The following is a 26,117-nucleotide window of genomic DNA, read 5'->3' as shown; positions in this document are numbered from 1 at the left end:
TTATCGAAGAATAGGCTATATAACATCATACGCTAGCAGTTAATCGCTCGCTTCGCCGGACAATATCGAAAACTACTGAATGGATTTTGATGAAAATTTAAAATAATATAGCTCATACATCAGAATATCACATAGATTTTAATTTATAAAGATAGCAGTTAGCTGCTTGTTGTACTGCACGATTTCGATTTTAAAAGCAAAATATTTTGATTTCATAATAAAAAGTATCATAAATATTCAGTATTATGCATGGTGGGGGCGGGGCATAAGTGAGTTCGTCCTGCGAGTGGGTGGGCTACTGCTAGTTAGTTTGTAGTACTTTTCTTATCAATTTTGTGCTTTAAGTATTTAAAAAAAAATGATATTTTTCATGAAGTCATTTTTGCCTAATCTTGAGATATTTTATTTAGGTCCTAAATTGGGCCTTTAATGGGCATTGTTTTAAGAACTTCGCATAAACCAGAAGGAAAAGTTGATGGATCTTATTGAGAACCACTATGTAAATGTACCACATTGTACATAATGAGTATTGCGCCTATGTATAAAAAGACATATTGTGCAAAAGTAATCAAATTCCATAAAAATATTTTAATATTATGCGTGAAAGTTTTTTTATTTTTTAATTTAAACGCATATAAGGAATTAAAAATTGTACATTTTTGGAACAAAATATCCTTGGACACACATTTATAATTTTGAATAAAATTGATTTTGGTGGCGTAATATTTATTATGTATTCTTTAATAATACAGTCATATATCTGCCATTTAAGGCCTGTTTTTATTTTATTTTTTTCCTTATAAACATGTCTGAGAATGCCTATAAATTGTTTTTAATTGATATGTGATGGCAAGGTGTAACATAATTTTATTTTCGTAATTGCATTATTAATAATTTTTAATTACAATAAGATGACAAATTTTAATAAGAAAGAGATTTTATCTGAATTGCTCTCAGATTCATAAATTTAAGAAAAGAAATTGTTTTAATTAGCATCAAATAATGGAAAGTTGAATTCAATATATTTACGGAAAAAAGAAATCCAAAGTTATTTTAAAGCGATTGACAAAGTGAATGAAATTCAAAAAACTCACGAAAAATTTCCAACAATTTTCCGAACTTAATTTGTAAGAATGTAACGGCATTTTTAATAAATTAAACAAAATTTTGATCCAGTTTTAACCCTCGAACTAAAAAAATGGGATGTTATAAGTTTGATCACTATGTATGTGTGTGTCTGTGTGTTTGTCTATCTGTGACATCGTAGCGCCATAACGGATGAACCGTAATTTAACGGAGAGTGTTCTTAGCTGTGTTTCAAGTGCGAGCTTAGGGTTATATACCCGAAATAACTAAAAACTTGGCGATGATCTTCAAAATCAATTCAGTTTGGAAAAGACATGACATATAATTTTAACATATAAATAATTACTATGAAAATGAATGGTCAAATAAACCTGGCTCAATTCATTTCGAAAAGTGAAATGGTAAAATAATAAGATAATTCAAAAGAACAAACTCAACTCAAATATTTTAATTTTAATTAAAATATTTCCAAAAATTGGTTCCAAAAAATGATAGCTCTCTAAGTATCCTTTTCATCTCATCTGATGTGCTTGACCATCACTTTGATAGTGATTTAAGAAGGAGTGTTATAAGTTAAAAATGTTTATCTGTGCGTCTATGTGTTTCTCAGTGGCATTGTTGCCCCTAAACGGTCAAACCGACTTCGGTTCACAAGAATTAAATCGCATTTGTCGGAGGTTTTTTAAATTTTGTAAATTTCACTTGTTACTGACATTGCAAACACAAAAATGATATTCTTCAATATTGTCAAGTACTTTCATGTTTTTAAACAATTTTTCATACATTTTGTTATTTAAAAAGAACAATGGAAACATAATCTAAACGAAGTCGACCCAAAATTTACAACAAAAATTAACTCTTAAAATGTTTGAAATTAATCACGCTGTCAGTTTATCTAAATATGACAATAAACACTCATTTTATGTACTCTTACACATTTTATTTGTATTTTAAAAGTAAAATTTAAAAAGCGGAACAAATTTAACTTGAAATTGAAGATAATTCATCAAAAAAACAATTTTAATGAATGATAATTTGGGTCGATCGCATCTTTACAAAAATAATAAGTATATTTAATGTTAAATTTTTCTTTTAAATATAAGTTAAATATCTAATTTTAGGGTACTGAATTTAAAAAAGAAATTCAAACAATAAGTTTAACCTCCTTAAATATTTTACTCATTAAGAGTTAATATATTGATATACTTTCATCTGAATTTTGATACTTTATTAATAATTTGGTGAGTTATCTCTTGCACGATAGCTTTATTTGGTTGTAATTAGCCATATGGTCACTTATTTCTCATTTTAGCCCGAAATCATCAATTTAATGAAAATTATCATCAAGTATTCCTTTGAGCAGTAATATTTGTCGAAGGATTTAGTAATTTGTTAACCTAACAACTAAATAGAACCGGCCCTTGGTTAAAAAGTTGAGAACCATTGTTTTAAGACAGATATGGTCTGAGTACAATCGCAGGGGTTCTGAAGATCTTATATCACTTCCAAGGGTCTCTGTTCTCAAAGCTGTTGCGGCTATTTCAGGACACTGGTTGGGCGGCAGACATGCTGAACGTCTGGGCTTGGCAGTGTATCACGACTACTGCAGGAGCTGTCACAGTGGTGAGGAGGAGATGTCTCATCTTCTCTGTCACTGCCCAACTCTTCTTATAAAGAGCTGGACTTAATTGAGCCAGCCTCTCTTTAACGACCTCTCCGACCTGGAGTCCGTCGACGACAAAGCTCTCCTGCTGTTCTTAAACAGGTTCAAATGGTTCATGGAGTAGTGGGCACAACGGGCCCTATGGTCTAAGTGTGCCTCACCCCAAGACAGCCACTCTAACCTAACCTAACCTATTGCTTTAATAATATTTTAAGTCAATTATTTTGAATTTCACATTAACTGTTTTACGTATTTTGGGTTGGCAAAAATTTTTTGAACAAGACATCAAATATATTTAAAAGATTAATAATTTCAATTAAGGAAACCATTTATAAAAAAATAACTTCAATTAATTAAAATTCATGAATTTGATTATTTAAAAATATATTTTAAAAAACAAGTTTATTATTGTTATTATCGCTTTTAAAAAAAAATTAACGTGTGAACATGATGTTTAGAATTATTTGAAGTGGAAATATTTACAGTTATAGCAATTTTAATAAACTTGTACAAATGTCAAACATAGCAGATTTTTTAGTCGTAATCATTATGGAACAAAATTATTGTAAAAATTACCGATAAATGATTCAAGTATGCTACATGAGCGTTGGTGATTATTAAAAGTTTTTGTTTTACAATGTTCTTTTAATATAATGTTTTTTAAATCGTGCTAATTGACTTGTTACCTTCTGGCGTTTACTATTATAAATGTGTAATGTAAAATAAAAAATTTGTTAATATGTTAAGATTAGATAAAAATATTTTTATATGGAATGTCAAGGTTGGCCAAACTTTTGGCTTATTATAGATTCTTGTCCAGAGCTTCGCTCAAGGAAGAATTAACAAAATACAAGAACTTTTCTACCTGTTAGTCCTAGAGCCCGTGACAGTAAAACTGCACTTATACGGATTTCGAAAAATTTAGCATATGAATCAATACTATTTAAAGATAGGTACTATATGGACTGGGTGTGCCAGAAGTTATCCTGGTTGAAATATTTTTTACAGGTGTAACAGATATTTTGATCAAGTTTTGAGCTGTCACATCGAGATATTTCGAAAGTAGAACTCAAAAAAAACGAACAAATTTAAAAAAAAAAAGTAATTCCTCCAAAAATAACAATAATTTTAACTACATTATATTATCGTTATTTTTTTAACTTTTTAGTTACTTTTTAATTTGTTTTGGAATAGTTCTTCTTTTGAAGTCGGTTTTCTTTTTGTTAAAAGTTTTTTTTTTTTTTGTGATTTTTAGTGAATCAGAAGTACACTAACTAATTTGTCCCTAAAAAAGAATCATCGAAATCGGTTGGCGTGATATTGAATTATTCGTCCTCTTGTCGTGAATACTTAATGTAAATTTAAGACTTTTATGGTTTTCACATGGATGCCGTTGCCAGAACCGGACCAAAATAAAATGTGACCATCACGAGGAGCACTAGATTTCAAGTAGATAAAGAAGCAAAATCGGTTCATCCAGTCAAAAGTTCTGATAACTTCCTCCTTTTTCGTTTGAAGTCGGTTCAAAATAGTACCTAAATTGCAAAATAATTTGATAATCGTATTCGTTGGTTATCAAACACATTTTACCATATTTTAATTTTTATATTTTAGTAAGAAAATCACGTGCAAAATATGTATTTATCTTAAAATATAAATGATATAAAACTTGTTTTTAAAATAAAAATAGATAAAAAAATATAATATACGGAAAAACTATAAACATATGATGAACTCTAAAAAGAATAAAAAAACAATTACGAAGCAGAAAATAAAAGTAAGCAAACTTGAAGGTTGTCTTCCTAATTATAAAAATAAAATAATTGTTACAACATTATAAAGTAAGATATAATAATAACTTTACCTACTATAATAAATAATTTATTTTTAATTTTACACTTTGTACAACATAACTTCAATTAATTAAAATAATGTTTAATTACTAATGTTCATCTAGAATTAATCAATTAATTGCATGTAATCAAATGCAAAATGGATTTTTGATGGTTTAAGTATATCAACGATCAATATTCAATGACGGAAAAGGAACCGGATGGATTGATCACTTTGATGTATTATGTGACACTTGAAGGTTCTCAAGGTTTAGATTTTATATCCGATTATTCTATTATTGAATCGCTAAAATGAAAACTTATACCAAAATTTTGTTCGTAACATCAATATTTTTAAACGTTACAAACTTGGGACTAAACTTAGTATACCTTGATATATATTACAGATATACAGGGTATAAAAATATTCTTCATCTAATCTAAATAATGATTATTGACCTTTGATTAACTAAAAAAAATTCTAAACATAAAAAGTTTTGTAAAAAAGTTTAATTATATATGATGGCATTGAAAAAAAAGTTATTTATACTTCACGTATGGAATTATAAATACATAATTTTTATATTTTTAAACACTATCTACTGTTTTCATTCAAAATAGGTATTCAATTTCAAAGTGTCAAGGTAAAAATGTGAAAAAGGTTGACTTGATTTTATTATATTACTATATCTATATATACAATAGTTTAATAATTTAATCATTCAAGATATTTTTATAAATTTTCTTTTATATACAAAACATTAAACGGTGAATTGTTGAACATAACTTTGTGTTCGAAAAATAGCTTAAAGTTATTGCTTGTTCAAATATGTTTATAATAACAAGAAAAATCAGACTTTCAAACGAAAATCCAACAATTATTATACCATGTATATATGAATTATACAAAGTATATTAAGTTTAGTCCCAAGTTTGTAACACTTAAAAATTTCATACTACGAAAAAAATTTTGGTATAGGTGTTCATAGAATCATCTTATTAGTCCAGTTTCGGTTGTTCCTCCGTCCGTCCGTCTGTGACGATAACTTTTTTACGGCGCACTCAGGACGTAAAAGGTGAGGTCGAGTTCCTTAATGAGCAACATAGGTCAATTGGGTCTTGAGGAATTCTTTACTTAAAATTTTCAAAGTGGTAAAATTTCTTAGGCTATAATAGTTTCTAAATTTTTTAGTCAATTTGAAATTATTGATTGACTGTCAAAGTAAAGTGTTTTCTGTGTAGATGCATAGTTTTTCAAACGACTTAATTATTATATCTTGACTGTAATATATTATAATTAAAATTTAATTAAGAGTTAATAGTTAAGAGACCATTTAAATGAGGTAATTTATGTCATGAATAAAAATGTTAGAGCTCTAAGCAGTTTATTTCATAAAAAAAATATATTTACCCTCTCATAAATATATTCCTTTAAGTATTTGATCGTTTTTGTTGTAAAACTTGTTGAAGCGATTATAATACATATTGCAGGAAATTTTTTTTCTTCTCTATTAACGAGTTATGTTTCAGTTTATTTTATCTTTTCATACAATATGATATAAACTTTCTCGTTTCTATTCGAGATGAAAAACTTCTCTTTTTTTTTAATGAAATTTTACAGGAAACAAATTTGAAATATGTTTTCAAATTTCGAAAATTTTGATGTTATTAAATTTATATTGGGTGATAGAGAAGGAAGTAATATTTTTTCCTAATTGTTTCCTCAGTGTGTTTTTCGTGACTCACTTAAAAGCCTTCCCACCAGTGTAAGAGGCCACCCTTCCGATTCCTTTACATGTGTAGAATATAATGGTAAAGTGCTAATTCTGTATGAAAAATTTGCGAGAACTTAAAATTGTATGAATGACCTGTCAAAGTGAAAATTGTAAATACAATTATAAACACAATATTCGAAGTTCTTATTAGAATTATAATGTTAATAAATCGATGAAACAAATGAAACATTAATAATCATGTGTCAGTTTCCCCTGGCAGTTAATGATTCCTATTCGCATCGTGCGTTAGTTTTATTATATGCGTTTCCATGGTAACGGTACACAACTTTAATTATAGAATTGTTTGTATGGATTGCCTTTACGACTTACATTGAAAATTTAATATTATTGTCTCACAAATTTAAATAAATAATTATGATAATTTACATTTGAAAAATAATATTTGTGCAATTTGATTTCTTATTTTCACAATTTTTAATGCATTAAGTTTAATTAATTAGTGTTTTTCAATAATTTTAATTTTCTATAAGATTAACATGTAAAAACTGCAAATTAGTCATAACAGCCTCATTTATCGCCAAAATTTTTCACTGGAACCACTGGCATCGATTTCTTGTCCCTACCATGACTACGCACACAACGAATACAAAATTGCATGTTCACCATTAGCAATATAATTTAGCAACCATGTAGTACTAAAATCTTAATCTCGAAATGCTAACTTGATTCTATTTGAAAGATTTACCGCTACCTAGAGCATACCGCGACGGAATTGGTTACGCCCTAACCAACTGAACTAATAGGGCGACTAAAAAAAGTTTACATTTAGCAAAATTATAAATTCGAATCAATTAACTTGTGTTGTTGGGCTCGAAAGCTGGCGTTGAAATGATATTTTCTTGATTTTTTACACAACTGCTTGTACACTCTGTACGTGTAGGTATCCAGACGATGTTGCTGATACGATTTTCCTCTTCAATGGAGAATGAATAAAGTTTTATAAATATGTAGATACTTTTTATATTAATAATGTGTTTAAAAGTTGATAAAAAAAAACTCAACATGTCTGCAGATTGATGTATTCTTATTCAGGTGGAAATTTATTTTAATTAAATTAAACGTATTTTTTATACAATTTTTTCTATCATTTACAACTTTTACATGTTCGGGTTTTAATTTTTCGAATAAATTGCGATACAAAAACTTGTGTATGATTTATTCAAAGGAAATTTATTTTTATTGCCACGGAAGATTTTGCTGAATTTAGATATCGAAAATTTTTATTCATGTACTTTTGACTCTACATGCATTTTGGATGCATTCACATCAGTAAAAGTGAGTCGACAGTACATCAAAATTTCTAAACATATTGCAGAAAGCCTTATATGAGGACGACCTGTATTTCAAAATTAAGTTATTCTTGGGTTTATTTCCTCTTTTTTCTAAAGATAAAAAAATTATTAAGAGGATAATTAATTTAACTTGTTTTAATCTTAGTTAAAATTTATTAAATTAATTTTTTATAATTAGTTTTCAGATGTTGTAATAGGTATAAATTATTTTTATTGGTATAATTTTAATAATTTTTTTTTTCAATTTTTAATTCGATACTTTTTTCCAATGAATAATATTGGCCTTGTTCAAAATAACAAAAAACATCGATTTTTGTGAGGGCACTTACATTAGTAATCAATCTCTTACGAACTACAGGAAAATATAAGTTTTGTTTTTTGGACAAGTTCATTGATATTTCAGTTTTTGAACAACTTGTCTCTTGAAACCTAAATATGTTAGTAAACAGATGTATTTAAATTATATAAAAGTTTTATAAAATTGTTTACAAATATAAATTATTTATTATTTATTACTTGTTAAAAACTAAATAATATATCAAAAGTGTCAATGAACCATTGAACTTTGAATTTATAATACATCACCTAAAATGCAAAATAAATAATAATTTATTATTATTTAGTTGATTCTGATTCAAAAATATAATACAAACATGTCAAAATCATATTAATACATATGGTAAGAAATTTTTTGTGGATATCACTTTGTCAGTATCGGTCTGAACGCCATACTGATTTGACCATTGAGAGATTAATAACATTAATAATAGCTATGGCGGTCGAGTCAATGTAGTATGGGTGTCAGGCCCATATTGGTTGGCGATATGGGCGATATGGGCCATAGCTCATACTTCGGAATAACACATGAGATATAATTTATAAAGATATATTAATAAAAAATAAAAAATTAAATTAATTTAATTTGACATTACCATAAATTACAGATTTCTGTAAAAATAGTCAATATTAAATATTTCACGGCCATCTTTTCTGATATACTCAATGAATAATTACGAATATTATACATTTAAAAAAATAGAAAACCATACATATATTTTACCGGTGTTAAACAATTGTTACCATTATTTCGAGTGTTATAGAAAGGGGATAAGCGATAGCAATCTTTATCAATCTTTGCTTTTAAACCCAGCGAAGCGGGTGGGAATTACTCTAGTATATCATATCCAAATTACAATGAATATTGATTTCTTAAATTATTATAAAAATTTGATTAATATTCACAAAAACAAATTCAAGACAAGAACATAGTTTTTGTACTCAATCTTTATGGTCAAGTTATAGAAGTTTTACAATTTCATATCAATCGGACTATTTTCAAAAACATATTGTACCGTTATCAATTGTTATTACTAATAAGCAATAACAATTGATTTGTTTATAATTGTATATTAATTATATTAATCATTCCGTTACCTACGAAATTCGATTTGCTTTCCCTCTACAATGTGTGTTTACTATACAATTTCAATATATTATTGAAATCAGAGAACTGAATTTTTTTTAAATCATTAACAATAATGCTGGTTTATAAATGCAATAATAACAATTTATTTTTTTTTTAAATGTTCACTGATTACGTGTGAGAGTTGGTTTATTTTAAAACGGAAATGATTATTGCATTAAATTTTTGTACATAAATAATTCCAATATTCATATATTTTGAGCTAATGTTATTATAATTAGGTAACCTCTGGGTAATGGATTAATTTTAATAATTCATAGGAAAATTTCATAAATATTTAAATTTGCGAAATATAATTAATTGTACAATTAATTGTTTATAGGTTAGGTTAGGTTATATTGACTGTCCACGAAGGATACACTTAGGCTATAGAGCCCATTGTGATATCATAAATTTGTTTTACTACCTTTTCCGCTTATATTTTCAGTTATTAGCTGCTCAATTATTTTCAGAGGCTAAGTGCACCTCCTTCATGCACATACTTTGCACTACACCAGCCCATCACAACTATTAAGGTGTCTTCATCTTAAATGCGACACACCAATTCCTCAATTTTTGTTTCCCCAAATCAATCTGCACTGTATTTCCTCAAATTGTAATTCTTAGTCTCAATTCTATAAAATCGTTATTTCCGTCCGGAAATTTTCGAATCATATTTTTGTTAAAGTTGTTGATTGCTAATAATTTATACCAAATTAAATGCATTTTATAAAAATCATCAAATCCATCATTATAAGTACAACAAAAAGCAACCATAACTAATTTGCATTAAAAATTATAGAAAGTAATAAATGATTATTAAAAATTATTTTTTGTTGTTGTTGAAATAAACTAACAATATTAAATTACAGAGTTGTTTACTCTTTTTTAATTTTTTAACTTTTATACCATGTGTATGAAATATACCTAGGTATATTAAGTTTAGTCCCAAGTTTGTAACGCTAAAAATATTGATGCTATGAACAAAATTTTCGTATAATTAGTCCATTTCCGGCTGTCTGTCTGTCTGTCGTCTGTCTTTCCGTCTGTCATCACAATTACTCAAAAACGAAAAGAGATATCAAGCTGAAGTTTTTATAGTGTATAGCTCAATTGGTTCCGTGTCTTGGTTCCGTAGGACCCATCTTGTAAACCGTTAGAGATAGAACAAAAGTTCAAATAAAAAAACTGTTCGTTATAAAAAAATAAACAACTTTTGTTTGAATAATTTTTTCGCAAACATCACTGTTTATTCGTGATAGTGCAAATTCTACGCAAATTGTATAGTACTTATGGGTATGTCAGTTATATGTATATGTGTGACATGTATGTATGTGTAATGAGACAGTGTAATCTACACTGTCTATACATGGTATTTCAACAGTTAATTCAGTCAATTGTTTGTTTTCACTTGTTTAAATTTGTTTTCTAAACTATTTAATAAATAATAAATAAATTTTAATAATCATCGTTTCAAATAATTGTAATTAAAGAATGAAGAACAGACGATTTTATCGATATAATTGAAAGAAATTTTATAATTTGAATTTAATCATAGAGTAAAAATGATTTTAAGAGATTCATATAGCTTGTATGTATGTTTGGATATATAATCAGAATTTATAATCAAATGTAAGTAAATAGGTACATTGCAAACAAATTAAAAAACATTGAACTCAACAGAATAAGGCTCTTTTACTTTCTAGCGACTACAGAAGGTATTAGTAAAATCGACAGAAAACTGTCGATGTATCATTTTCTTTTTTTTTTTATGCCACAGTATTCGAGTAACCTATTCATAGGACTTTATTCATGTTTTTGATTCAATTAATAAGTGAAGTTATGAACGCAACATTTTTCTTTTTCAATCATTTTAATATGAAAGGACTTTTCGATTAACTTATATTATTTCTCTGGGGCTGCGAGACCTACTTTATAAAATTACTACCTACTTACCATTAAACTTATCGTACTGGCTAAAACAAAGGACTCTGGGCACAATGCATTAAGTTTTGGTTTGGATTAAAACTTTTTAAAAACTATGGATTAAGGTAGATTTGATCATGCTGATCAAAAGCTGTTATGGACTCAACCCTTAAAAACCCTCACATTTTGAGCTACAGTCCTTCAAAGGTTATGCCTACATGAGATATTGATTTTTAGTTTCGGTAAAATATTTTGAAAACTATGAAATTAAGGTAGTTTTGATCATGCTGACCAAAAGTTGTTTTGGACTCAATCCTCAAAAACCCCCCTTTTTAGCTATGAGCCTTCAAAGGTTATGTCTACGTGAAGGGTTCAGAAGGAAAGGGTTTTTGAGGTTTGAGTCCATAAGAACTTTTGATCAGCATGATTAAAACTAGCTTAATCCATAATTTTCAAAGAATTTAAACCGAAATCAAAGATCAATATTTCATGTAGGCATAACCTTTGAAAAGCTGTAGCTCAGAAGGGAAGTTTTTTTGAGGGTTGAGTCCATAAGAACTGTTGATCAATATGATGAAAACTATCTAACTCCAAAGTTTTCAAAGAATTTTGTGATCGGGGTCCTTTCCCAAAAGAGCAAAATATTGCAAAAAATTTATGATTTTCGATATTTAAAAACTTTTAAAAAGCTGTACTTTTGAAATTATTGAGTCTACAGAGACTGTTGACAGCTCAATTACTGTAGCAAATTCAACAATTTTAAGAAATAGGCTACGTAGTTACTAGTCGACTCGTCAAAAATTCCGTAGGTCTCGCTACTATTTATTGGAATAAGTTGTGTTTTTTATTTGAATTAAAGTGTACATACTTGTAGAGTTGTACTTGCAATTTGTTTAAGTATGCATAAGCGATATTTATCACTAATTTGTAAATGCATTTACCTTACTTGTATGTTATAAAAATGTATAAAATAATAAATATTATAAATGTAATGTATCGGTACCTTTCTCCAACATTAACTAACTAAATACACTTTAAAATGTAGGTTATTTACCTTACCTTATTTAAACTGACGAACTCTTAACTACTATAGCACAGCTACAGCGAACACTAAACATCTAACTAAACTTATGATTGAAGTTCATTAAATATTTATGTTTTTGCATCAGAGGCGTTAGTGATACTTTTAAAACATGCTAAAATTGGTATGTTTTTTACTCAATAATGATTTTGATGAAATCGATTTGTTTAATAGCTTTTGGTCTGACTTAGAATACAGTACCTCACTAAAATATCCGTGGCTGATATTATTAAACCATACTCGTACATTCTTAGTTAATGTTTGTACTAAATTGCGAGGTCCCAGATGCCTTTTTTTTTTTAAAGGAATGAAATACTAGGGATTTCAATAAAACTTTATAAATATATTTGATTAACAAAGTTTCCAAAAATCACAAAAAATGCCTAGGTTATCGGGCTTTTGATTATTATTTTATCGTTCGAAATTGGTTGAAAAAAAGATGAATCGTATAGGTTATCCTTTTCAATTGGATATTTCTATATCAAAAAATCTAGAGAGTGTGATTAAAACCTATCTAAAATATTTAGACAATCTTGTAGTTTATAATAATATCATAAAAATATAAGGTTATCGATGATATAAAAACAAAATTTTAATTTAATTATGAGTTCATTGAAGATTCATCATTTGATGAACAAAGACGACTATAGTTGGAGTATTCATGATTGAAGAGACATGTCTATATTATCAAATTTATAAGCATCACTTGCACACAGTATATTTATATATTTTTGTAGTTGCGTGGTATTGTAGAGCTAAAAATAACACATTATTTGATTACAAAGCATGTATTTGGTTTATATGTATGTACCGTGCAATAATATATGTATGTTTCGTGTGGAAGTTGACTGATAAAATACACACTGGCCGACAAAATTTTAACTAGCAATTAAAATTTGTTACTAAAATTTCATAAAACAATGTTTTATCTCGTAATTGATTTTCGCTATATTATCTTTATCTTAATCGTCGCTATAACTTCTAATTAGAGGGCAGGGGTCCTCTAATTATGAGGTCCTTATATGCAAGTTTTCTACTTGTATTAATTACTCTACTATTGATTACTTTCTGTAATTCAGAAAAGTTGTTGAATCAAGCAATATAGAATTTTCTAAATAAATGAAACTTTTTAAATACGATACGACACTGTATTAATATTTGTCAATAAATTAATACTGCGATTTTTCACACAGAAAACATTTCAATTACATCTTACTTTCTGTTAAAACACACTTCATTGAAATATTAATTAAGAAGTTTATGTTTAATCTATGTACATACACTGTATTGGAAAATATCGTATTCGTATCTTATGTATATAAGTAAAATTAATTAAATTAGTCTTTTTATGATACACCGTTAAATTTGTATTCGCGATAAAGAAAATTAGTTTTAAGCGAATTAAAACAGTGGAGAATCTAAATAGGAAAAACAAGCCTATCAATATTGAATAAAACTGGGAAGATATTATTAGGCATTGGGAGCCAACCTTGGAAACTAAGACTTGCTGTAATTGTCGAATGATAACATCGTTTTAAGATTAGGTTTCACATCTTGGGCCAATTTTTAGTGATGTTGTGACATGGAAGTGTAAAGGGATCGGATTTTTTCCAAAAGAACCTTTTACAATATCTTTGATGTCACCTCTAAAAGGCGATTTTTAAATAGAAATGCTATGATCCAATGTCTAAAATTTAAAAATTGATATCTGTTTTGCTTTTTTTTTTCAAATTAAGGATTTACGAGCGCCAGCCTAAACAAATATATGTACTTAACATTGGTCTTAGGGAAAACGGTAAATGGATGATATGTTTTCATAAGTTTCTCCAAAACTAGTCGGTGGAAAAAGACTACTTGAAAATGCCTTTTCTATACCCTTTTGTAATGTATGGGTGGTGTATTTTAACGCTAGTTAATGAAGTAAAATTTTAGTAAAAGTTTATAAAATCACCCAATTAGTCCAAGCTTGTTTACTTACCTGTTCATTCGTGTACAGATTTTTATTGAAGTTTTTAGATAAAAACTATTTTAAAAAAATATCTTAGCCAATTTATTTTTAATTAAATGTTAGACATATGTAGAAAATGGTAATAATATTTTTTATAATTATATCAATTAATTATACTACATATATGCAGAATACGCCCCCAATATAATATACAGTGATGGGAAAAAAGTTCGACAACTCTGAAATCATTTTCAAGAGATTCACGGTAGAGGTCAAAAATTTTCCAGAGGAGTTCCAGAGGACTATTACAGTCAGATATTTTTTATTCAAGTTTTTCAATGCAAATACAACGGATTATTCAAAAATTCGATACGAATCTATCGAGGACGATGATATAAAAATTATCGGCTTTAGTAGTTTTTTGTTACATCAAGCGCGGCGTAACAAAAACATTCTCACGTGAAACCACCAGAACAGGTTAAGAGTCAATTAATAACGTTTAAATAATATCAAGCGACAAATAGTTCGCGGGACAAAACCCTTTTTGTTAAATGAAATGCATTTTTGAGTTTTCGTGAGTGGCTTCCTTTTGACGAGACGACCAAACTTTCTCTCTAGGAAGTGTTGCGTTCTGAACCCGAAAAATTTGTCAGAAGTTTTTTAAATTTTGTAAATTCACTTGTATATTAATTGATTCATTCGAAAATAATTTGAGGATTGGAGAACTTTTTCCCATCACTGTATATATCTACAGACTAACATCAAATGAATATCCATTTGAAATAATTTGATCTTGTTTTCATTTCATACTAATATTCAAATAATGAGTGTAGGTTTTTGACCATTTCTATCAAAAATACACAAATAAGTACAAAACAAATATACAAGATAAAATATTATTAATATGACCTAGAAATTTTGTTAATATTTCATTTCTATCCACGTCTACTTAATTCTTATATCTTATGTCTTGAAGGCAAAATGCATTATAATTTAATAAAATTTTAATATTGTGTTTAGTTGATTAAAAAAAACTGTATTTAATCATTAAAGATGGTCAAAATATTTAATTATGTACTCAAATTGTTCTTATGTACATTTTTTTCTCAAAGTAGTTATTTCCGATCAAAAAAATATTTGTATATTTGGTAATAACATTAATTAAAATATTTTATTAAAACCAATTTTTAATCCTTTTTTTTTATTAAACACAGAAAATATATAAACAAATGTTATTACTTTTTTTGTTAAAGACCTAATTCAGAAAAATTTTCTTTGAATAATACAATAAATTTTTTTAATCAACCGAAATGAGGTCGTTTCGACCTCGTCGCGAGAGCAAATGTGGCGAATGGAGCCATGAATGTGATAAAACTATCGTACGGGGTTGAGTGATGAAGTTGACACAACCCCATGAGTAGTCTGAACAACTAAAGTTATGTTTATATGAAGGTAATACACTGTCTTACAAATTTCAAATATTGTTGTTTTTAAATGCAATGCAAATGAAGGTCGGTCGTAAATTTCGCATCATTTTTTAGTCGACACTGCAATACCTTTCAATTTTTCAAATATAATAGCTTAAGATTGAGTCAAACTACTCTGCCACTTACAGTCTATTAATTGCAGGCCGCACATTATTAAAAAATTTTAACGAAATATGTTGGGGTAAGCAAAATACAGAAAATTGTTCCAAACACAAGTTCTTGGGCTCAAAGTGGGAAAAATTTTGAATTTGACATTAAACTTTAAAGGATCATTTAAACTGCAAATCAATTCATATTTGAAAAAACTAAAATTTTTGTTTGAAACTTTTATTCAAAATATATGAAGATTCAGAAATTTCAATCCAAAAATATGCTTTGTTATTAATTTGCGCTGAGTCTATTTAATTTACCAAACTCTTATATACTCTTACATACTGTTTGTTAAATGAAAAGTACATAGATTTACAACTAAAACAACTGTAAGAATTTTTAACTGTTTTTGTGAATTTTTACTCACTGAAACTGATTAAGAAACTGCTGTCATGTTTCTAGCAAAACTCATTTGAAAAATCAAAAATTCGAAGAATTCTTGGAGATAATTGAGGAGATGCTGACTCAAGAGTGAACCTCACATTCTTTGGAGGATTAGAAAACCTCAGAATATAAAAAACAAAAGCATGCGAAAAAACATCAAAGACAAAAAGGAAATTAGCAATTTCTCATTTTTAAGTATTCTAATTGAGTTACTATTATTTCTACTAAATCCTTCACTTAATCGAATTTCTGAATTTTGGCTTAATTAGTTTCCCAACAAAATCTGATGTGATAAGAGGGAAATGGATATTATTTTTGGATTCTGCACCTTACTAAACATATAATTACCAAAATATCTCATGCAGCTAAAAAATATATCTGTTAAAATTATACATCTATAAAAAATTTTTATTTAGTTATTTCAATTTGAACTAATAAAATGCATGTTTTTTTTTTAAAATATCACATTCCTTTAATTAGTTAAGGTAGTAATGTATGTATGTATACATAGGCCTAGGTTTGTATAGTTGCACCTATTGCTGTCTAGTTATTTGTGCTTCATACACAATATAAGAGTATCTCTATCATATCATAGTAATTATTAATTTAAATAATGATCTCATTAAAAACAACATAATATACATAATTCTAATATTGGAGAACTCGTCAACGACAACGAGTCTGTTTTGTTTTTTTTTTATTTAGATATGGGTACTATTTGAGTTATTTGATATTTTTGATAGAGGTGATTTTTTATTAGCTGCTTATACAATACACAGCCATTGAATTAATGTGAATTTCACATAGCTATTTCAAAATCTTTCTTGTTTTCAAAATAATGTCAATTTTGCTTTGTCAGCGAATTAATCGATCCAAAAAAAACAGACTTACATTAAGCTAAATATAGATATTTCGAATGCAATGCAACCATCGTCAATAGCTAAATTTATTCATATAACACATTACAAACATTCTTTATTAAGTTAAAAATAGATATGTTAAACTTTATCAACAATTACATTAACACTTAAAAAATAAAATAAAAATACAAAAATTAAGAAATTATCACAAAAATTTGTACAAAAGTGTAATTGTCGGTAATGGTTCATCGGTTTAAAAATAAATGGTTATTTTGAAAAACACAAGTTAACTAAAAAAAAATTCAGCCTGTATTTGATAAAAACTTGACTCATTCGTATATGAGAATTGATTGACCTAAATAATTTGAAAAAAATACTGTGCATATATTTCAAAAAAATCAACATTAAAACACATAAAAGGCACAACAGCACAATATAAGCCGTGGTGGATATGACTTTTCAATGAATGTACTATTTTCATTCCGAAACGATCGTAGAAATTAAATTTCTTTACTTTCAATTAATTCTTACAAATTTAGATTAATTAAAGCAGGTTAATTTTGTAATATCTCTTACGGTGCTAAATTGATCGATTTAACCTATTAAAATTTCTATTATATAACAGGAGTATGTTAGGTTAGGTTATATTGGCTGCCCACGAAGGACACACTAAGGCTATAGAGCCCATTGAGATATCATATCTGAGTTTTACCACCTTTTCCGCTGATAATTTCATTTACCAATTCCTCAATTATTTTCAGTGGCTGAGTTCATCTCTTTATGCATCCACTGTGCACTACACCAGCCCATCACAACTATTAATTACATTAATTTTTGCTGTGACGACGGGAATCGAACCCGCTACCCTAGGCATACCTCGAACGGATTTGGAGCTACTGGAATTAACTTAAACATTCTTTGTAATCTGAAGTATATTTTGTACATTTCAAAACGTTAAAATTTTACAAACTCGATTTCGTTTGTCATGACGAACCCAATAACTTGTTAACAGGAAGTTAATTATAACCGTATGCATACGCCTGTCGTGTGTATGATAGCTACTTTATTAGCTACGTGGATGTTTATTATTAGCCATGTATTTACAAAGCTCTAGAGTCTACACATATGATGCATCTATTTAAAAATATTACTCTAAAGGTTTTTTTTACTGATAAAAGTTTTTTTTTTTTGTAACCGCACAAAAATTTTTTATTTGTAGATTATTTTATTATTTATTTATTATGGTGGTTGTTTATTTGCTGCACTATATAGCTCAGTCAAATTAGTCAAAGTTAGCCACTAATTATACGCTTTGCTATACGGTAAGAAATTTTTTACCGATATCACTATGTAAGCATAGACGTGAACACAGTATTGTATGATTTGAGTGATTTCACTTCTAAATCGTTAACATTATATTGTAAGCTTTTGAAGACTGATCATTAAGTAGTGTTCCAGCTTTAATTTTGTGTTTCTCGGTACAATACCGAATTAAATTAAGAAAAAATGTTAATATGTTGATATTTAAAACAAACAATAATATGAATATTTTATGTTTAAAATTTTTTATTTGACTGTAGTACAATATATTTTCTTGTTCATGCCATTCATTCATTCTGTGTTTTATTTTCATATTTTATTGTTTTTTCCGCTGATAATAAATGTGTTTCACAAACAACATTAAAACCTTAATTTCGTTTATCAATTTAAAAAATGATATCTCGAATTTTTTTATTATTAGTTGTTTCAAATTTGACTAAATAAACTTTCATGACATGTCTCTTTTTTTTCTTAATTAGAATACGTAAATTAGAATCTCTTATTAGAAGGGGTAATCATCATTCAGAAGCCACAAGACCATTGAATATTAACTTTTAAACTCTTAGGCTATTGTAACATTATTTGGACTAAATATTCATATTTGATCATTAAATGGTCGATTTCTAACTTTTTTAATGATTCAATTTGACTTTCTTTTTAAAAATAGTGTAAGATAATTTTTCGTTTTTTGAAGCTGATGAATCGTAGTCATTGTAACATTATTCGTACTAAATGTACACAGATTATTGAATAAAATCCTCTAATGAACTGGAATCAAATATATGAACTTATTTTAAATTTTTTATTAAATACGAAATAGCAATAGAAAACCAGTTTTTATAATTAATTTATTAATTTTCCTATACTACACTTCCGGTATGAATGTAACAACATTTATTATTGCATTAATAAGTGTTCATTACTCCCACGATCTATAAAATATAGTTAGGGCGTAGTGTATTTCTGTTTCTCTTGACAATTTTCCCTGCTGTTTATTTAATATAACAAATATTTTTGTATTTTCAATAAAAATTACAAGCACGTATACAGCGTGTTTATTTAAGTTGGCCCCATATGGAAAACTTTTTTATTAAAAGGTTCACGAAAAAAAAGTTATACTTTATAAAGGTCTTGAAAATATTAACATTCAGCTATTCAAGTTTGACATCGAATATACAGAGTGGCTACAAATTGAAAAAGTTCAATAGGAATGTTAATGCTCGTTTAGAAAATTACACTATTTAGGATCGATAATAAAGAACACAGATTGGAAAATCACTCTCGAGATATGTAGAAGTGTATTTAAGGAATTTTGTAAGAGAAAATTACACATGATCGCGAAGGTGAATGCGTTGAGGCAAAATCAAACTCTAGATAACTGTTATTACTGTATGGAGCCAACTTAAATAGACACGCTGTATAAAGACTAATAAATAAATGTGTTTATCGATGAGTAGATATTATCGTTTTAATAGAAATATAGACTGTGTCATGGAAAGTTTATACATTTATAAGAGAAAATGTCGTTTTCGTAAAAATTAGGCTTATTCATTTGAAATTTGATAACAAATTTCTGGACCAAGACTACAATTACCTTATATCATGTGATACTCGCAAAAATATAATTAAAAACCAGTGACCGACTGAAGATTCCGTTTCGGCCAAAAATAATTTCGGAATCATTTTCGGTTTCTGTAGAAATTCTTCCGAACCTTCGAACACACCAAAACTCGACTGCCTTTGGGTGAATTCGTCAGCCGGTAGTATTGATTATTATATTTTCGTTTGTTACATTAACATTTGTTTATAAAGCTTTTTTAATAAACATTCTATACATTTTTGATATTTATACACTGATTGTATTAATTAAATACTTAATAATTTTCCACCTATTAAAATATAGGTACCATTCGATATATTATTTGTTTTCCAAAATTTACATACATTATACTAAATTATTAAATGATTATTACAAGTTGTTCTTTTTTTAATATATTCGTTTCTACCCTGCGGAAATCAATATAATATAATACAATATATTTTACGGATAAAAAGGGGAGTCGAAGTTAATTTTGGTTATATTTTAAACCACGCCTACTTATTTTGTATCGTTAGCAATTAAATTTAATAATTAAAATTTTTGCACATATTTCATTAGTAAAAATCGATTTTAATAAACTCACATAAATATCAAATATAATAAAATTCGCTAATTGTTAGGTTTATTATTGAAATTTTAATTAATCGAAACTTGTGCATTGTTTCATTGAATAGTCTCTAAAATGAATAGCTATTTTTTCTTCGATAACATTATGATGGCGGTTTTATGACAGCTTTCTATTGACATATTTACAATAAAATAGAGTAATATGCATCAAAAAGTTTTATTTTAAAATCTTGATATATTTAAGGAGATTGAATAATACTAGGGATTTCAATAAAACTTTATAAATACATTTTTTGATTAACAAAGTTTCCAAAAATCACAAAAAAATTCCTAGGTCATCGGGCTGTTTATTATTATTTTATCGTTCAAAATTGACCGAAAAAATGATGAATCACAAAGGTTATCCTTTTCAACTGGATATTTCTATATCAAAAAATCTAGAGAGTGTGATAAAAAACTATCTAAAATATTTAGACAATCTTGTTGTTTATAATAATACCATAAAAATATAAGGTTGTCGATGATATAAAAAATGAGTATTGATGATTGAAGAGCGATATCTGTATTATCAAATTTATAAGCAGCCCTTGCACACAATATATTATTTATTTTTGTAGTTGCACGGTATTGTAAAGCTAAAAATAACACATTATTTGACTACAAATCATGTATTTGGTTTATATGTATGGAACCGTGCAATAAACCAAATCTTTTTTTATAATACTGTAGGGAGACAATCACCTTAATCAAAAATGTAACACTTAGAACAGAATTACCCACCTACTGAAATATTCGAAATATTATATTTCGAAGCATCCCCAAGATATTATACTTTTTTCATTTTAAATAATCATTTTTCACGATTTCAGAGCTTTTTTCCGAAACTATATGTATACATATTTTATAATTTTAGGATTTTTTTCCTTAAAAAAATGTTTTTGTAGAGGGTATATTTTTTAGGAAGAGAGGGCCCAATTAGGAAATATAAGTCATTATACATTGGAGGATGCGCCAATTTGAAATCTTCCACCACCTTTGGAAATCTTAAAAACTTTCTGGCCCTTAAAATATACAATTCTTCGATTTCTTTTTACTCAAACCCTATGAAAAGCACGAAAATTTTGATACTTGAGAACAGTTTATGTAAAGAATTTTACATTCTTCAAATTCGTCCATAAAAGTTATTAATCCTACCAAATTTTATCATTTAAGCTCAATCAGTTTTTTGTAATGTTAGTGTTGAAAACGTTAGTCAGTGTTAAAACTGTAATTACTATCTGTACTATATATAAACTACGGTAGTAAAAGGTATACTCGATTTCATTAAAATCGCACCAGTTGAAACATTCTAAGTGTACTCATCACATGTAATAGTAATACTAATAACATTTAGAAGTTTTAAATCGTGCTTTTTTTATTGAAATAGAGTATACATTCATTTGATACAATAGTGGTCCAGATGGCTTTTTCTCTTCACAAAGTATTATAACAAATTTATTTAGTAAATAAAATATAAAAAAAATCCAAGAACATTTTTATAAAAACAAGCTGAAAATATAAAAACGTTTAACAACAATTTAAACAGCTTTATTTATTTCGTAAACGTACATTTTTTGTTATTTCTAAATGAGTTTTTCAAATTAAAATTTAATGGTATTTTGTTTTTAATTTAGATTGTTCATTATTTTATATTTTTGTAACGAAAATATAAATTCTAAATGCAACAAAAATGTGTTCTATTCAAATACCTGTGACTGTGAGATAAATTTAAAAAAAAAAAACATTTAACGAATATAAAAGTGTAGTTTTTTTTTAAATTTTTTTGTTTATTGTATGAAATAAAACAAAGAAATCAATTCCAAATGTCTCTAAAAATGACAAAGAATAAACAACAAATATTTCCGGTGAATCCTTTTGCAACATTAAGCCGGAAATTTTTGAAGAAAGAACAAAAAAACTATAAAAGGTAATTTTTAGTTTTGTGATATTTATTACTAAGATTTTATAAAAACGGCTTCAACGATTTTCAGTAAAATTGCTATGCAGAGGGTTTTTGGGGCGTAAATTCGATTTAGATAGGTTAAATTTTTATAAAATGTCGTTTTATCCGTGTTTTCAGGACAAACTGAAACAATTGCAAAATATGTCTCTTCCTGACATCTATTGGTGTTTATCGTAATTAACAAAATAAAGTACATTACCGGGACATTCAAATTGGTATTTATGTGGAGACATTTTAAACAGTTCTTAATTAGTAATAAAATTTTTGTCTTTTTAACTCAAAAAATACCGAGCAAAGTGCGGTTATCCAGGTACTATTCAATTTAAACATGAGGTTCGATAAACAATAAAAGAACATGTCCTTATGTTTCCCAAAGGAATGATTCCTTAGATTCTTAGTAAGGTTACGGTACCTACATATACTCGTTATATACATATATTCTATAGGTGTACGTATATTGGTTGTTAGATTCATAACTAAATTTGAAATGCATTTTCTCTTGTAGTAATACCAAAATAATAGGATTAAATCATAATAAAATCAAAACATAGCTCGATTTGGATGTGCGCATGCGTAAAATATGCAATTCACTTTTTATGATAAAACTATATACATCACGAAAAATAGATATATTAATAGGAGACTCTAGCCTAATAATTGGGTAACTTTTTCTACATTTTTCTACAGAAGGGATTTTCTACTTGGGATATGATCAGGGATATCCTCCGAATGTAAACCCAAAAAGCGGGGGGCACGAGTTTTAGCTGACATCCTGGAAAACATGTTTTATCAAATATCTTATGAAAAAAGAAGCTTGAAGCTTGAAGTGCGAATTTAGAATTCCGAACTTGAAAAAAAATAAAAATTGGCGGAGATCTCCCAAATTGGCTCGGTTAGGAAAAGGCTTTAAGGAAAAAGGCAAAAGATATGTTTCAAACGCAAGTTTAGGGTTCCGTTCCCGAAAAATTTGTGGGGGGTTTTTTAAATTTTGTTAATTTTACTTGTCCAAATATTATGAGAAATTTTGAAAATTATAAACTGGATATCATTACCGATGCTATAACGCGTTAATGATGTATCGATTCAAAAAAACTTCTAAGGACTTTTCAGATTGGCTTGTCAAAGGGTCTTTCCAGGGATTCGTCGTGACTTTGATATACCCTGTATATGTTTCGTTCTCGTGCTAATATATCTATTCTTCGTGATATGCGTAGGTATACGACACATAATACTATATGTAAATGTGTAGTTAGGTATATAGACATGGTATCATTGTATTGTTTTTGAGGATAATAAACACCCTCTTCAGAGGTGGTTGTATAAATTGTGCCTCTATTATTTATGTCAACTATGTTGTTACATTGTCACTGTTTCAATGTAATATTTTAACAACAACAATCATCGTCCAGACACCATCCCCCAAATCATCCCTTTCATCATCATATTTTACCCTAAGTCTCGCCCATTATTTATGATGTCATCGGCATCGAATATCCATCCTGTGCCAACAAACTGATTTCAATCAGTCATCATCAATAATTCCTATACAAACCAACCATATTTTGTGTTGATTTTAAGCGAAAGTAAATTTTTTAGTGGTAACGGAAATTTAATTTTCCTTTTTCCTTTTGTGCTTACAGAGAGGCTCGAACGATTGTCCTAAATAAAGGAAACTCCGGCCTAGGATTTAATATTGTCGGCGGTGAAGATGGCGAAGGAATATTTGTATCATTTATCCTTGCTGGTGGACCCGCTGATCTTAGTGGTGAATTACGGAGGGGCGATCAAATACTTAGTGTAAATGGTATTAATTTACGTAATGCTACCCACGAAGAAGCCGCTCAAGCACTTAAAGTAAGTAAAAACGTACGTAAACACAATTTTAGTTTTTCTGATTACATTTTCATATAAGTATATTTTTAATTTTTTGCGGATTAGGATCCCCAAAACCCTAAGCGAAAAATCCCACGGAATTTTATTGAGAATTTTTGTTAGAATATAACCTCTTACTAGATCTTATTTTCTTGCTCTTGATTGACTTGCGGGACTCTATAATATAAATTATTAAACATTTCGACATGTTCGTAAATAAGAAGACATCATCTAAAAAAATGAAATATAATAATTAAACTGTTTTTTTCAGGGTACGGGTCAAACTGTGACCATTATGGCACAGTATCGACCTGAGGAATATAATCGTTTTGAAGCAAAAATTCACGATCTAAAACAACAAATGTCACACCAAACAATGACGGGAACATTACTTCGAACATCTCAGAAAAGATCTCTTTACGTAAAGTAAGTATTTCTTTTACAAAATTTGGGGATTTTTTTAATTTGTACTTTCTTCTTAGAGCTCTATTCGACTACGATCCTTTAAAAGATGATGGTCTACCAAGTCGTGGCTTAGCTTTCCACTACGGTGATATTTTACATGTTACAAATGCAAGTGATGACGAATGGTGGCAGGCCAGAAGAGTTCTTCCTAACGGTGAGGAACAAGGTATGGGTATTATACCATCAAAACGTCGATGGGAACGAAAACAACGTGCACGAGATAGATCGGTCAAATTCCAAGGACATGTTCCTAGTGTAAATGACAAGGTAAGGATGCTCAATCTCCTGCTTAAAATTTTCATTATTCTTGTTATCTTCAAAGATTTAAATGATAACTTTGATGTATTGAAGAATATAATTTTTCTATTTCCCGAAATTATAAGTTTCAAAACTAGAACTTTCTTTAGAAATTCAGCTAACTAGCTGATCCAGACAGATATACGGGAATTATTGTAGGGGATAGGGGACAGAAGTCAGTTATAATTGAAAACTGCAGAGATTTCAACCCATAAGCTTCCAGTGCCGACATTTCAAGTTTTGCGCCTTAACCCGCTTCCAAATTTTGCTGAAATGAATTTAAAACAAATAAAGATCGTGATGCAAAACTTCCTTCGATAAATTGATTTTTCTGAGTTGATTGATTATTAATATAAATTTTGTCCTTACAGCAATCAACGCTAGATCGTAAAAAGAAAAACTTCTCATTTAGTAGAAAGTTCCCATTCATGAAAAGTAAAGACGATAAATCTGAGGATGGTTCTGATCAAGAACGTAAGTAATTAATTCTGTATATTAATTTTTAATTATAAATATTACAAATATAAAAACAAAGTTTTTAAAAAAAATGAATAATATTAAAAATAAATAATAAAAAGATAACACAAAAAAACAGGAAAATCATTTTTTTTATGTTAATTTACATTTTAAAATATTTTACTTTTTCACAAAAACAAAATTTATTTATTTTTTTATTTTTTAAATATATGTGTTCTACTTTATCGACAAAATTTTTAAATGATGCTCGAAACTAAAAAAAACTAAATGGCTTTTTTTAGTATAAATATTCTTTTAAATGTATTTGTATGCAAATTTCTGTGTTTTCTTTTTTGATTTTTCTTTTTATTAAATGTTAGATTTTATTTTTAGTCTTATTATAATTTTTTTTTTATTATATATGTGTCCAAGAAATTTTTTTTATTTTGTATGGTAAAATCGATGTATTTTCGCTCATTAATATTTTGTTGAGTTTACTTTCATAAATTCTTTACAAAAATGATATCCAGACAGAGAGAGAGGAATGCATTTTCGCGATAATATTCGATGT

The 26,117-nt window shown here is 27.8% G+C and overlaps 1 protein-coding gene across 10 annotated transcripts in view; it reads left to right on the top strand.

Annotated features, from left to right (window-relative positions):
- The window catches only part of LOC123294017 (disks large 1 tumor suppressor protein), a 1,177,915-nt gene that overhangs the window by 1,138,986 nt on the left and 12,812 nt on the right, over positions 1-26,117 (top strand). For 8 of the 10 annotated variants that reach the window (XM_044875074.1, XM_044875072.1, XM_044875076.1 and 5 more), the window contains 4 exons: positions 24,097-24,322; positions 24,600-24,754; positions 24,811-25,060; positions 25,462-25,564. In XM_044875074.1, the coding sequence (XP_044731009.1) occupies positions 24,097-24,322; positions 24,600-24,754; positions 24,811-25,060; positions 25,462-25,564 (734 nt within the window). The remainder of the gene's footprint in view (positions 1-24,096; positions 24,323-24,599; positions 24,755-24,810; positions 25,061-25,461; positions 25,565-26,117) is intronic. The other 2 variants (XM_044875073.1, XM_044875078.1) reach the window with 1 other exon arrangement.

The sequence above is a fragment of the Chrysoperla carnea genome, chromosome 2 (genome assembly GCF_905475395.1).
Source record: "Chrysoperla carnea chromosome 2, inChrCarn1.1, whole genome shotgun sequence".
In the NCBI taxonomy this organism is placed as follows: Eukaryota; Metazoa; Arthropoda; class Insecta; order Neuroptera; family Chrysopidae; genus Chrysoperla; species Chrysoperla carnea.
The sequence above is the reverse complement of the archived record's forward strand: the minus strand, read 5'-3'. Positions and strand labels throughout refer to the sequence as shown.